The 14,848-nt window shown below is 52.6% G+C and overlaps 3 protein-coding genes across 3 annotated transcripts; 2 read left to right on the forward strand and 1 right to left on the reverse strand.

The window, feature by feature from the left end:
- Window positions 1-489: 489 nt before the first annotated feature.
- On the forward strand, window positions 490-2,622 carry HMPREF1120_01252 (uncharacterized protein; the record flags this gene model as incomplete). The annotated part of the gene is made up of 1 exon (XM_009155264.1): window positions 490-2,622. One exon carries the CDS (start codon window positions 490-492, stop codon window positions 2,620-2,622), a length of 2,133 nt encoding a protein of 710 aa, XP_009153512.1.
- HMPREF1120_01253 (uncharacterized protein) lies at window positions 1,799-7,265 on the reverse strand. Its single transcript, XM_009155265.1, has 3 exons — window positions 5,636-7,265; window positions 5,488-5,527; window positions 1,799-5,440 (listed from the first exon to the last, which is right to left on the reverse strand). Exons 1-3 carry the CDS (start codon window positions 7,039-7,041, stop codon window positions 2,786-2,788), a joined length of 4,101 nt encoding a protein of 1,366 aa, XP_009153513.1. The 5' UTR covers window positions 7,042-7,265; the 3' UTR covers window positions 1,799-2,785.
- Window positions 7,266-8,181: 916 nt separating this feature from the next.
- On the forward strand, window positions 8,182-12,948 carry HMPREF1120_01254 (uncharacterized protein; the record flags this gene model as incomplete). Its single annotated transcript, XM_009155266.1, has 7 exons — window positions 8,182-8,627; window positions 8,696-8,735; window positions 8,791-9,141; window positions 9,211-9,417; window positions 9,480-11,255; window positions 11,318-12,121; window positions 12,193-12,948. 7 exons carry the CDS (start codon window positions 8,182-8,184, stop codon window positions 12,946-12,948), a joined length of 4,380 nt encoding a protein of 1,459 aa, XP_009153514.1.
- Window positions 12,949-14,848: the final 1,900 nt, after the last annotated feature.

Here is a 14,848-nt window from a genome sequence, read left to right on the forward strand (position 1 = left end):
ACCACCGGCAGGCAACCACAGCCTCAACTTCAGCTGGACTTGTACCACCACCACCAGCCTTAGCTTGGCAGAGGAAGTCAGCTGCCGCGCCGTGGCTGTGGGGAGCCCCTGGGACTGGCCATACAACTGTACAACTTTAGATACCCTGGCAAGCCTCCGGCTATCTCAATGCAAGCCAGCATGCGGGTTAAGGCAGGAGGGTTTCAGCTCGAGGGAGGGCACGTTGATATTTCAGCCTGACTCGTTGTCTTCTTGAACATGCCCACCTGTTCTTTCAGAATCGGCAACAGTCAACGCTCGTCAGGATTACAATACATTGACTGTGTTATTCAAGTTGTGCATTGCCAAGTGTGATCTCTTTAGGAATCTCGGAAGGACCCGTTCGCTACGGCCCGCTTAATTATTTGACTCCCAGTGACGCATAGGCGAACAACGAGGAGAAAGGAGGCCGAGCACGGGCTCTAAACGTCCACGGGGCAGCAACAAATAATGGACCCAGGCACCGTGTTGGCAATTGCATCGCTCTCATTCCAAGTCTTCGGCGGCTGCGTGAAAGGGTTTGTATTGCTCTCCCGAGCACACAACCTCGGCAAAGATGCATCTCTTTTACAGACCATGCTGAATCTGGAGGAGTATCGCTTCATTCAGTGGGCGAGAGCCGTAGGGCTGATCAGTGATGAGGAGGAAGAGCAAGAGCAAGAGCAGACCACCAGTGCTGAGGATACGGGCACTGGCACCCAGTCCACTACTGATACTGCTACCAGCAGCACCGCTAACAAAGCCAAAGACGGGAGCGGGACCACTACCATCGTCCGCGTCAGCCAGAAGTCTCCCCGAAAGACCAACACCACCACCCTCGACCCCAGGCTGAATTATGCCCTGGCTGCTGAACTCATGGGCCAGCTGGAGCGCCTTCTTTCAACGGACCAGCTTCGAAAACGGTACAAACTTGATCTGTCCGAACAGCCCCAACAACCCACGGGAAAACAAGTCGATGATGACAACCCCCTATCCCCGGTATATAGTCCCATCACGACTACAACCACAGCCACAACAACTTCTGCAACAGGAGCACCGACAGCGACAGCGACAAGTACAACCAATAACCCAACCCCCCTGCAGAGACTCGTGTCAGACAAGCTCCGCAAGCGCATCCTCGCCCGCGCCAAATTGATTCAAGACGACAATCACCTCCCCAAACGACTATGGTGGGCCGCAGTGGACAAGAAGAAATTCGAAGACATGGTCAAGGATGTTCGGGTCTTGGTTGACGGCCTGTGGGCATTACTCGACCCGATCCAGCGGCGCGACTCGTCGTGGTTGCTGAACGAGGTTCTGGCCCGTATGGTCCAATTGAGCAAGGATGTTGGGGAATTGCGCGCATTGCAGGGTAGCACGGGAGTTTCTGGCGATGTTGCTGCCGCGGTAGATTTGAAGATGGCGCGGATCGAGATCAATGACCCGGATCCGGAGACCGATAGGATTTCAGGGATATCAGGGATATCACTTTTGTCGCAAACGCAAACGCAAACGCAAACGCAAACCAACCCTTACCGTCCTACTTACCAAGGTCAACAACAGCAATATCAATATCCTCCCCCACCACGATACCTGTCAGGTAACACTATGACCGCAACAAACTCGCCAAAGGCCGTAGTGGAATCACAATTGCCTCCCATCAACAAAAGCCTACTGGAGAACGTGGTCCCTTCAACCGCAAACTCGAACGTCGCCACAGGAATCTACGACAAGAACCCCGTCTGGCTCGAGTACAAACAAGTCCCGCAGAGGATGAAAGGAAAGCTTCTTTCGCGAGTCAAGGGTCTGGCATTTTTATTGTCTCGAGTCAAACACCCGTCGTTCCACACGCTGCGATGTCTAGGTTTCTTCGAGGACGGCGACCGCTTTGTCTTTGTATACAGTTATCCCCAAACATCCATCGGGGATTCCAGCGACGCTGCACAAGTCAAGACCAGATCACCACCCAAATCCCTCAACGAATTGATCCGCGAGAACAAAACCCTCAAATCACCCAGCGTAACCACGCGACTCGACATCGCCTCGAAGCTCGCCAACACGCTATTGATTCTGCACACCGCAGGCTGGCTGCACAAGGACCTCCGGTCCGAAAACGTCGTCTTCTTCGACAACGACTGGTCGGTCCCGTATGTGACGGGCTTCTCGTTCTCGCGACAAGACTCGCCCGCCGAGATCTCAGAGCAGCCTTCGTCCGAGCCCCAGGCCGACATCTACCGGCACCCGCATGCCCTGGGCGAGCCGTCCACCTCGTTCCAAAAGCACATGGACCTTTATAGTCTCGGTCTGGTCTTGGTCGAACTGGCTGAATGGAAGGCGTTGAAATATATAGTCAAGGATTGTGTGGATGTCCGAAAGCAGCCTACAGCAACATACAGTGTTTCGCTGAACGATATTGCACAAGTGCCGAAACACCTGATCGATCACGAGGTCAAAAATGGACAAGTTCATTATCGTATGGGTGATACATATGCCAGGCAGGTTGGGGTTTGTTTGAATCATGGCTTGAGTCCGCTGGATGCTGCTCCCGACACGCTTCAGGATCTGCTGGATATGGTTCGAAGTTTGGAGAATTGCCGAACATGAGAAAAGCAGAGACGATCTCTCACTGTGCAAATATTTTATTTCCCAGTCTGTGTGATATCATATCCACTGCGTGCAGTGCACACTGAAAGGTAGTCGTGACCAAGTTTGTCTCCTCTTTGACCAACCCACGGAAGCAGAGAGGGGAGAGGGAACCAGTCGTTTCTCAGCTCACTGTTTGATCCGAGACACCCAGCGATGCAAATGCGTCCTGAGTCGTGTTGATCACTTGTCTCGCTTGCAGCAAATCAATAATCTCCGCCATGTCCTCCATTTCTTCGGGTACACGCACCCGCCACTTGCTCTTTGCAGAGATGTCGGCGCAAGTTTCACCCAGAGTCACCTCTCTGAACTCATGTTGTCCACGAGAAGTCGGTTCTATCACTCCCCGACATGTATCGCACAGATCATGGTCCGGACAGATGATGCAATGCCACCTCCGACCAGGAAGGGGTACTTGCTCACATGGTCCGTCGCATTTGATGCCGGCATGACGGGCGCCCTGGATGGCCAAGTCCAACGCCGTGCATCCTTGCGCATCTGCAAGGCTGACGTCTACTGCTCCCGTGTCGAGCAACAACTCGACACATCTGACATTAATCGCGTCAACTGCCAGATGAAGCGCTGTTTGGCGCAAAAGTGCGTCACCTGTTCTGGCGTTGAGGTAGCTTTGCGAGCCAAAGCCACCCAGGTGCTGGAGCAACTCGTACATGATTTCGCGATTCTGAGCAAAATCATAGTTGGCCCGCTTGACTGGCTGAACCTCACCATCTGGGCTACGGTCAAAGACACCTTTGTAAGCCCAAGCGGCTCGGTGTACTGCCGTCAATGATCGCGCTGGCTCTACAATGGTATCAACGGTCGTCACAGCTTCAGCTTCCTTCTCGTTTGTGACGGCAGGGCGACCTCGGCTCAAAACGAAACGGATGCGGGACGCGGACTCGCGAGCCGTTGAGGCCACCAAGTGACCGAGGATCGTTGTGGGATGTTCTAGCGCTATCAGACCGGACGAAATGCATTTCCTGTTGAGGTCGGCGCCGTGTCCAAGTAGTAACTCTGCTAGGTTGTATGCATTGTTTTTCAAAGCCACCAAGAGAGGTGACTCGAGATCACTGCTGCCTTCCATTTGAGCGTCTGCTGGAACCCCTGCCTCTATAATCCGCTCCGCTAGCGAAACATCACTGTTATGAGCAGCGTGTGCGAACGTGTGAAGAGCGCTCCAGTCGGTTTTCGTATTGTCAAAGGGGTTTCGGCTCCTGGCAGTGACGTCCGCTCCATTGCTGACAAGCAGATCAAAGAGCTTCCACCTATTCCAACGCACACACTCTAGCAGCGGCGTGCGTTGTTCATCTCCACATGTGATATTGATATGCTCGCGACTGAATGTACCGTATCGACGGACAGGGATATCGGAATCCTCTTTTGCCGCTTCTTTCGCCTTTTCCCAGCCGGCTTGGAGGAGCTGCTCGGTTTCATCAGATAGCAAATACTCCACCGCCAAGTCGTGGGCTTCGGATACGGCGTAGTAGAGCAAGGTGTATCCGAACGCTCCGATGCCGGTAGCAAATGACACACGATGAGTCTCTTCTAGTAGATAGTCCATGGTATCCTTGAATCGATCCATGTAGGCGATGCCATTCCTCAAGACCATGGAGAACTTATCTGCACTGTGAACAGCAGCCTGGAGAAAATGGAGGTACGTATAGCCTAGTTTCTCTTCTTTCATGGCCGAAATCATCCGCTCGAGGCATGCTCGGTGGTGATAGTGTGCAGCCCATTCCATCGGTGAAGGTTGGTTGGGTGATTTGTCGACACAGATGGCAGCCGTTCCAGCAGCACGGATCAGAAACTTGATGATGTCGGCCCGGTCGTGATGCACGGCCCACGTCAAAGGTGTGCCGGGAGGTAGAGTGTCGGCGTCGACTCCTGAGGGAAAATTGCTGTAATTGATTGGCTTAGTTGTCAAGAGCCGTATGTTGGCACCCTTGGATACAAGGGAATTCCCAATTTCCTCGACTTCGTCTTCCTCAAACGAAATGAGCCAGTGCAGAGGAGACTCTTTCGAGCTTGTCACAATGGTCGGATCGGCCCCGATCTCGATCAAGAGTTTCACGACTTCCCGCTGCCCAGCGCGGCAGGCGGAAAGCAACGGCGTTTCACCTGCATCGTTCAGCTGGTTTACTGTCAACGTCGGGAAGTTGTCCAGGAGCGCCGTGATTGCTTGCGGTTCGCCACAGCTTGCTGCCATGTGCAAAATGCGGTCGCCACGTTTGTTCACCCGGTAATCGGCTATCGCGTTCAGATTTCGGAGGTTTTGAACCAGTATCGTTGTGTTCTTGAAGGTGTTCATCCATTGGGGGAACCCAAACCCATGGATGAGATCGTCGCAAAAAAACGACGCACCGACTCCTGCCAATCCCAGCTTGAGAATCTTCTTGATCCTCTCAACCTTTTCCGGTGCGATCAATCCAAGGTCATTCAACGCCGCTCTCGACCCGTTCATAGCCCTGTTTTCGAGCATTTTCAGCAGCTGCTCGTCGACCGAAAGCTCGTTTCCTGATACTTTGGATATACGCCAGGCGTGTGCCTGTGACACTTCGTGTCCATAGCGTGCAGCATGGAGGATCAAACGTCGCGCTTCCTCAACATCAGGCTGGGTGCCGTATCCGTTCATGTAGAAGGCCGCAAGGACGAAACACTCTGGTGGGTTAACTTTGCTTCCAGCAGCGTTAGAGTCTGTTCGGGCACGGAATCTCTCTAAGAGAAAGGTTTGGACAGATGGTTGGAGTTCTCTGATGGCTTGCCAGGACATCAGATGATGCTGTTTTGTGGTCAGCCACTGGAAGCATGCTGGCTCGAGGTACTCACGTCGAAGCTTCGCTGCAGGCGTATGTCTCGATCTGCATCACTGGTAAAGGAATTAGCCAGAGGCATCGGAGAACCACTCATGAACTTGACTCTTGCCAGGAGATATTTGCAAGAGGGCTACTGCCTTGAACGCCTGGGTAATACATACCCAGTGTCCTGTTGGACGTCAGTAGTCCCAGATAGAGCCGTCATGGCTTGCTCAAGGTTGCGGTCCAATGGATCTCGACGGACAGTTCTTTTCAGAACTTCAGTGACTTTGCCATAGAAGGGATCCATCAGGGCAGTCTGCAGAAGAGCCTGCTTGATTTGCTCGTATACTGGCATATTGGACATGCCACGCTGCTGCAATACCCAGTAAATGTACTTGAAGTAATCGATGGCCTGGAGCATATTCATCCCGCCCGCAGCCAGCCTTGTCTGTACCTGCTGTACCATCTGGACAACTTGCATCAAGTCAGGCAACGAACCATCAGCGAGCCTCTCCATCGACGAGAGTACAAAGGGCGGATACCACATTTCGAGATCGGCCTTGTCTTTCAGCATATCTTGATCCTTAAGGAGCTCTATCTGCTCTGCCAGGCTGTTCCCAGTGCTAGTAGGGTCAAGGAGAATACGGAATGGGTTGAGCCCGTCCATTGCAACGCGCCATATTGTCAGCCCAAACGAGTACACATCGGTTTGTGCAAGAAGATGGCGGGGGACCGCCACAGCTGTTTCTGGCGCTCTCCATGGCGTCGTTCCTCCAATGCGCACCGAATCAGCAGATGGCTCGCCTACGATCGAGAAGCCAAAGTCACCGAGTTTGGCGACATACTTCTTGTCTGGGTCGGAAAATATCAGAATGTTCTCCGATTTGACATCTCCATGAATGATGCCGCAACGATGTAACACCTGGAGACCTCGCCCAATGTCGAGACTGAGGTTTACTTTGATGTCTGAGGTGAGAATCTCCTTCGCCTGGAGAGCTGCTAGATTGCCATGGTCAGCATATTCAGTCACAACAACCGGCAGCTTGTATGATGTAGTATATGGATTGGTCCCCCATCCCAAAGCAAGGAGCGTCACTATGTTGCGATGTTTGTAAAGAGGCGGGTGAATCAACGCATATATCTCCATGAGGACCGATTCCATTGCTCTGCGGTCCTTTGGCATTGGCTCTCCCAGCTCACTGAAGGCGATCTTGGCTGTCTTGTATACCAGCACCCGCTCGTCAAATTGTCCTTGCCTGGTGGATAGCGTCAAGCCTATGCCTTTTGTCTCATATTCAATGCCATCTGACTTCGGAACCTTCTTGTAGGATACTTCGAACGAGGCGCCTTGCCCGAGATAGGTGGACTGGTCAATGGCCTGCGCTCCGAGAAACAGCTGCATCACCGGCCGAGCAACAGAGATTTCGGCCCGCCGCGCAATGTAGACGAGGTCGAATACATTCGGCACAAACCGCCCGACACCATCTTGGGGTTCTGAGGGAGGTGCATTCGAAGTACCAGTGGTGTCGTAGCTCGAAGACGCAGGTACCGATGTATCAGTACGGCCTGATATTGAGGTCGACATGTTTGTCTTGGGCCACAAAGACAAGACACTGTCAGCATAGTCAACTGGGAAACCTACATAGATCTGGAAGAAGCAACAGCAGGAGGAGGGGGAGCGAGAGCAGTAACATCATTCAGCTCTCAGTTCTCAGCTCTCAGCCTCAGCCTTGGTGCTGGGCCGCTTGCTGGCAGCCTTGTGCTACTGCGACGAGAAGAAAAGCAATACTGCTAAGGTCCGGGTCTTGCAATGGGGCGTAGGAGGCTAAGCAAGCCAATACTACGGGCACCTAGGCAGATGTCACTTAAGCCTAGGCTTAGCTTCCTTAGCCCGAGCCGGCCTCCGTAGCCTAAACCTACCTACCTTTAGGTACCTTACTCGTCGGTTATAGGCGGTAGGCATGGTCGGTGGCTCCCCTACCTTTTACAAACTTCAACAAATTGAACCGTATTACAGTTCAGGTGGAGTAATTGTTTTCGATTCCGACCTCCTCAAGCTATGTACTTGGCATTTGCAAGTCGTACTACTTACCTACCTTATGCATGCTGTGTGTGCATACAGGCTGCAGTTTGAACCTGCACCACTACAGTGGTGGCACAACAGGGGCGCTTCCAGGCCGTACAAATCCATGATTGACCACAACCACACCCGAGTGACATTGATGAGTCCAACGCGAATAATGGCCAAGAAGAGGCGACGAGTCTAACAGCCTTAGCTCTTGGATATCTGATGTCGTGAGACGGAGACAAATCGTTTCACACCACTCATCTGCAGAGGTGGGAATGGAGGCTGAGAACAACACTACTACACCCTGGTCAAGCCTGGGGCTGAACTAACTAGGGCAGTCAATAATGGGATGCCTGAGATTTCAGCTCGAGATGTGCTGCCATTGCAGCTCGCCCAGGTCGAGTACTGCGGCTGTTCTTTGTCTGCGATTTTTTACCTGCTTCGAGCTTCCATTGATGCACGTGTGAGCCCATGTGTGCTGCGTGATTGTGAAGATACCGTATATGGCGTCAGTGTCATCTTCACAGGAGGGACGATACGACATCAGCTTGCGAAGCTTGACTGACGAGTGGGAGCCCAGAACACCCTGCTCATAATTATCACAGGAAAAAAGGGCAAAATTCGTCGACCTGGACGTCACAATTCCGCCGGCTCGATATGGATTACATCGATCACAAATATGGGTATGATATTCATCGCCGGGGCTACGACGACGATGACGATGACTACGGGGAGAGAGATTACTACGACGATGGTTATAGGGATGCTTCCTCGGACGCATCTGAATCTTCTCTTGTAAGGGTGAGGCGAAGATTGACCAGGGCAGAACGATACCGCAAGCCAACGAACGTCATCGAGGTTGATCTCAAGAGCATTGACGGGGGGGCGACCTTTGATCCCAAAGCACCGGCACGAGAGGCCACAGAGCATAGGCTCGATAGACTGACTCTTATCCGTCAGCGTCATCATTTTGAAGCCATCGAATGGCGCAAGATCCTGAGTATTCGCAGATATGTCAACCAGGACAGGAGGGAAACCGCTTTGGTCACGTCTCAGATATCACCGGCAGGTCGGAGAAAAGACGATTTCGAGTTTGAGTGGATGTCAGTTTTACTCCTTCTGGCAATTATTGTCTATATTGCAAGAACTAACATTCTGGGCTCTGGGACAGACACTTGAAAGCCAAACATCCACGGCTTCATGATGTCCTGGTAAGCTGGGGCGACATAGTGGCGATTACTCGATCCGTGTACTGAGACAACCCAGAACTTTGTGGCCGCTTTGGATTCCGTGCATCCCGACGAGCGCAGCCTCGCCACCATCCTGCTGAGGAAAGCCGTGGAGGATCACGAACAAAGTCACTCCTGGGGCAAATTCTTGGAAAACAGGGTCGACCGTTGTGATGGCCACAGAGGGTCGGAGCCTGACAAGTGGGCCATCTTCCTCTCGATACACCACCTCCATGCCGCTCCCCTACCTCATGATAGCTCTGTTGACCCGGGCTCACACCACTCTCGGACGCTGTTCGAGTACCACTACATGGACCAAGAGAACACAATGGAGCTGGATACTAAGCAGCTGCTGCGCCAGGCCTCCCAGTTTGGCGAGATTCTGCATGTGCATAATCTGTGGCTCTTGCTGTTGAGTTCAGGTCGGTAGTGCCCTTGCTCTCCTCGACTTCTGTAGGCGTTCGGCGGCGGCAGCATAGTGACGGTCTTCGCAGGAACCCTCATCACGATATCCCCCAATGGGATGGACGACTGTCTGGGGCCGGCTGTTGTCATAGAAGACATCACAAACCAGTCTTTCAAGGCTGGACTCCAGCTCGTTCGTTTCTTGGATCCGACAGACCGACAATTCTTTGTGCCCTCGGCACAGTGTGAAACATGGTTTGTACGGAAAAATTCCCAATATGCGCTATTTCTGGTATAGCTCCGCTAACTCCCTTTTCACAGGCCATGATGGACAAGGTTGTCGGTCTATGCGGGAACGTTTATGGCGATGACCCTCAGCGTTATCACATCACCGCCGTCGATGGAGTGGAAGTCACTGCTTCCGAGTGGCAACATTTCTTCACTAGTCAAGACGGCTTTTGTGCCACTGTACGCATATCTCTTTCCTCTACTACACCACCTCCACCTACCCAGCTCTCTGCGGGTTCCGACCGTAGCTCTATTACGAGCAGCGGTAGCTACGGTCGTCGAGACCTTATACGCAGTCGCCGGGACGACAGCCCGAGCTACCGAAGGCCTAGACGCCGGTCACCTCGGGGTCACAGCAGGCACCGAGAACGGGTTGTAATCGAGGCTAGGAGAAGCAAAGAGGATAAGGAGGCCGAACAAGCCATGATCGAAAAGATGAACCAGGAGATCGAACGTGAAGTGGCTAGTGTGTTGCAACCTAACCACGATCCCGCTAGCAGGCCTTCCGCAGACATCCCGGAGAATGTAGCCACGTTGACCTCGCCGATGCAGGCGACTTCTGCAGAAGAGGAATACAAAGGCATTCTTTCTACCTACCGAACGGACTCTCCTCCTCCCATGGACACGACGTCGAGCGAGCATCGGACCCATCACTCCCGGACTCCTGTACGTCGGAGAGGAACCAGGGGGACGACTGCCGAGTCATCTACTCCAGTTGTGAGGCGTACTATGAGAACCTCGACTCACGTCAGTGATTCGGCAGGCCGGCGAAGAGAAAATCCGCTCACCCTAGTCGTGTACGAGACAGAAGGTGCAAGTAGAGCGAGAGAGACAAGTACGACGATGCCTCGCAGGTCAATGGGCACAGGATTCGATCGCATCTCTTCCCTAAGAGCGGTGGACCCAGCTGTTGGTGACGACCGAGAAGGCAACCGACGCGCCGGTACACACAGAGATACGAGGTCGAACGAGGAGCGCGAACGGTCCATCAAGCGACGGCGCGAGAACCCGGTCTATCGAGTGGACGTTCTTCCCCACATCATCACCAACAAGCCGCTCCACGCCGGAAAGTCTGACCACATCTTTTACTTGCCTAAAGAAGTTTTTGACTCTGCCATAGGCCGATCAGGAGTTGACGAGGGCCAAGGCTCTGAGGTTGTTTCAGAAAGGAATCAAGAAGTTGGGATCAACGCTGCGTCAACTCCCGCTCCCCGGTCTGACAAGCTCGTGGCAGAGTTCTCTCATTCTCAGGAGGCGAAGACGAGCGCGAAGGTAGTCGAGGACAAGGCTTTTCAACAACCACCGACTACGCGCTGGAAAACCGGAGGACACAAGATGCTGCCTCCAACAAACATGCCACCGCCAGTGTTCCTATGGCAGACCGGCAACCCTGTGGACAAATCTCCTGTCGTTTCACCTCCTGCCGAGTACGGCAGCGTCCCAAAGAACAACAAATCGACCATCCAGGAGCCCCAGGACTGGCAAGTGCTCAACTTGATTCTCTCGCAGATCAACTTGTCTCTTACCCGAGGTAGCCGGATCAGTGTCGACACCGTGGAGAAGCTCCAAGAGAAGGAGGCGCCCATTTACAAGCTCATACAGGAGTCCTCGCTAGAGGCTGTAGAGGCAGCCTACTCCCGACTGAATCCACCGCCAGCCGCCGATCAGAATCCTGCTTCATCGGACATTGTTGAGAGGATCGGGCTGTGCTTGGAGATCCTGAAAGAGTTAATCGACTTCTTCTTACCCCATGGATACCCATCTATCGTTCTTGGGAAGTTCTGGGGCGGTGTAGCTCTTTGGCTGCAGGTACGTATCAGACGTAAATTCTTTTGCCCCTGGAGATAAGCCGCTAATCGCTTGGGGCTCAGCAACTCGAAAAAATGGTGTCTGCCGAATCGGGTCAAGAGTCCCGCCATATCAGACAAGGGGGTCGCTTGGAGTATCCCCTTGACGCCTTTTATGTGGTAAATGCTGAGCTGGCGCCGCGAAATCCACAGGACCCAGCGCTGAAGCTCCCAGATCGCCCGGTAGAGGAGTGTTCGGATTGCATACGCCGACGGGCTCACGCCGACATAAACGCAATAGTCTTGCACCTTAACAAGGTCCACTTTCAGCATACAGAGGTAACCGATGAACAACTACAGCCATGGATACGCAAAGGTGACAAAGTCGATGGGTTCCAGCTGCGTTGCGACGCCAAGCGACTGGTTGACACAGTGCTGGACCACTGTACTCATCTACGAGTGTTGAAAGACGAAATCATCTCAGGGGTCTGTGGCAGTGGCAAGTTCGACTCGGTCGTCTACCGGTTACCAAATGGGCTGGTGCGTGCCTTCGAGCGTATCTTGACTATGATGGCGTACTCTGGATACGCAGCCTCGGTCAGCGTCCGCGAGTACCACGCGTCCCCTGTGCGATTCCGCCGATTCTTTGAATCGACGTACCAGAACCACATCGTGGAACTGGGCTACGCAGCCGAGGGCTCGTTTGACGAAGCCAAAAGCAATTTGATGCTGATGAGTCGGGTCAGCGAGTACTCGAATAGCATTCAGTTTGACACTGTAGGACCAGAGTACATGGTCCTGTTGCTCCTCTCTGGTCTCCAGGACAGAGGATCCAACCGAAACCCACTGTGTCTGCCTAAGTTGCATCGCAAGGAGATGAATAGGCTGGTAAGCACTGATCTCTTCATATTTTCGCCTTGAATTCATTAGATACAGTACTGACCTGAGCCCGGATGCAGCTTTACGAAGTTCATCACCACCCGCGTCGTCGCCTCCTTCAAGAGATCCGACTGCTGGAGACCGAAGTCAAGGCCATAGAAACCATCCGGGAGGATTTCTACCGCGTTGTGGAGGACTACGCCGGGATGCTGGCTTCCAATGGCTTCAAGAAGACTACCACGACACGCAGGAGCCTTTACCGTGACTTTGAGCGACGTCTCGCAGACAAGATTATGAAGGACAACCGGCAGGACGAGCGCGATTCCGACGTCCTTCTTAGGGCAGCCGACGTGCTCTGCATCGAGCTGACACAGGCAGTCGAGATCCAACAGGAGGACCACGGCAAGGCCATCCTGGTCTTCACTATTGTAACGATCATCTTCCTACCCATGTCATTAGTGACGGGCTTCCTGGGCATGAACACGGCTGACTTGCGCAATCTGCATTCCGGCCAATGGATCTTCTGGGCCGCTGCAGTGCCGCTGACCTGTGCCGTCGTAGGGGTGACCGTCTGGATCGGTTACAGGGGGGAATCGTTAAGCCGCTGGCTGTGGCTGTGGAAGGCGAATAGGGGCCGGCGCCAGCTGCAGTCCACGAGTTGGCTGGATAGAAGAAGCCACAACAGGAAGGTGAAGCAAACGAAGGAGAATAAATTCACCGATAAGGCGACCGCTGCGGAGGCCACGGAGGGTCTCTCTCAGTCTTACCGGACGAGATCATCAAGAGGCACACACGGCCCGGCCTCGGTGGAAGGAGGTGGCTTCTTGAACGTCTAGCCAGCCTATAATGTACCTCACATCCCCTTAAGGGATACAATATTAAAACAGTACTATACAGACCATACCTATGATAAGGTAGATCAAAACCGTGTTGACACTATATCAACATAAGTAGTTCAGATATATATTTAATACAATTTTGGACCGGCTCCAAAGCGCTCTCGAACCGATTTCGAATTAGTTCCGAGTCGGCGGGCTTAGATCGGTAATAAAAGAGGTTCAAAACGGTAGAACTACTAAGTACTAGTATTTCTACTAAGTACTTTTAACTGTACGGTTCGCGGGAGGCTCGGCAGGGTAATGCCCACTATAGGATTAATACTACTATGTAATGTATAAAGTAATGTACGTTACGGACCTTCCCTCAGCTGTTATCCTGCTACACGTATACCTACTCGGGTATTCTATTACATACTGTGTACCTACGTGTATAGCACCTTCCCAATCATCCTCTAACGCTACTTCTTAGGTACATACTACATAGTACTTAGTATTACTGTACTACTAAGTACCTAGGTACTACTAGTACTAAGTGCTTTAGCGTCCTGCTGAATAGTAGTACTCGAGCGTCCTGCTTCGCACATAAGTACTAGTATCCACCACGGCTCGACCCCGGTCAAAATCCGCACCGGATTGGAAATATGCTTCATGAGTAAGTATCAATGATGCCCTCCACTGAGGCGTCCCGTCGAGTGTCCAACAGTGTTGATCGTCCTATCGAGTGTCCTACTACGCGTGCACCTCGTCGAGCGTCCGGTCGAGCGTCCTGTTAAGCGTCCTGTTGGGCGTCCGATCGAGCCTCCTAATTACTAAGTAAGTACTTCTTCGCGTGCACCTACTCGGGCGTCTTACTGCGCTCCCGTCGAGCGTTCTGTTAATCACACCTGCCGAGCGGTCTATCGCACGTCCTCCTGCGCGTGTACCTTCGCGAGCGGCCTACTAAGCGTCCTACTCGAGTACCCTCCTGAGCGTCCAGTCGAGCGTCCCGTTGAGCGGCCTGTCGAGCATGCTGTCGACTTACTCGAGTGTCCTACCGAGCGGCCCTTTTGAGCGTTCTACTTCGCAAGGTTACTAGTATGTACTAAGTACTCAAGCGTCTTGTCGAGGATTCTATCGAACGTTCTACTGCGTCCTCGAGCATCCTATGTACCGAGCGCTCTATCGAGCGTCCTACCAAGCATACCCAGCTGAGCGTATAATTGAGCTTGCAGTTGAGTGTACTGTTGAGCGTACTATTGGGCGAGTATAGATTTCTTCGAATATACTGTAGTTCTACTAGCAGTAAACTTGAAAGGAGATATAATGCTCGAATCGAATTACGGTTAGAAAATCGTTTGGTACGCGTTAATCTTATCATGAATTTAAGGACAATAACTCAAATCAAAACCGGTTCGGAGTCGGTTCGGAGCCGATACAAAACTAAGGTGCCCACCCCCCCTAGATCGATACAGTATTAACACGGTTTCGATACGGTTTCGAAACCGTTTAGGGGATCGAATACGTATCCGATACGGTTCCACCACAATTCGAACCCGGTTCGAAACCGATTCGAATACGATTCGGAATCGGTTCGAAACTGGTTTAGAACCGTTTACGGGTTTAAGCATATTAAGACCGTATCCGCTCTATTTACTTAAATCGCGTATATCGCTAGTTCGCGTATATCTACTATATGCGTCGTACCTTCCTAATTATTATCTAACTACGCGACTTCTACGCCTCTACCTCCTACGTGCTATATAGGTATATAGTATTAAGCGGCCTATTTATCTTCCTACTACGTCGAGCGTCCTGTCGAGCGTCCCCTAGAACGTACTGTCGAACGCACTGTCGAACGTACTGTCGAGCGTCCTCTCGAACGCACTGTCGAACGCACTGTCGAACGCACTGTCGAACG

This window comes from Exophiala dermatitidis (assembly GCF_000230625.1).
Source record: "Exophiala dermatitidis NIH/UT8656 unplaced genomic scaffold supercont1.1, whole genome shotgun sequence".
In the NCBI taxonomy this organism is placed as follows: domain Eukaryota; kingdom Fungi; phylum Ascomycota; class Eurotiomycetes; order Chaetothyriales; family Herpotrichiellaceae; genus Exophiala; species Exophiala dermatitidis.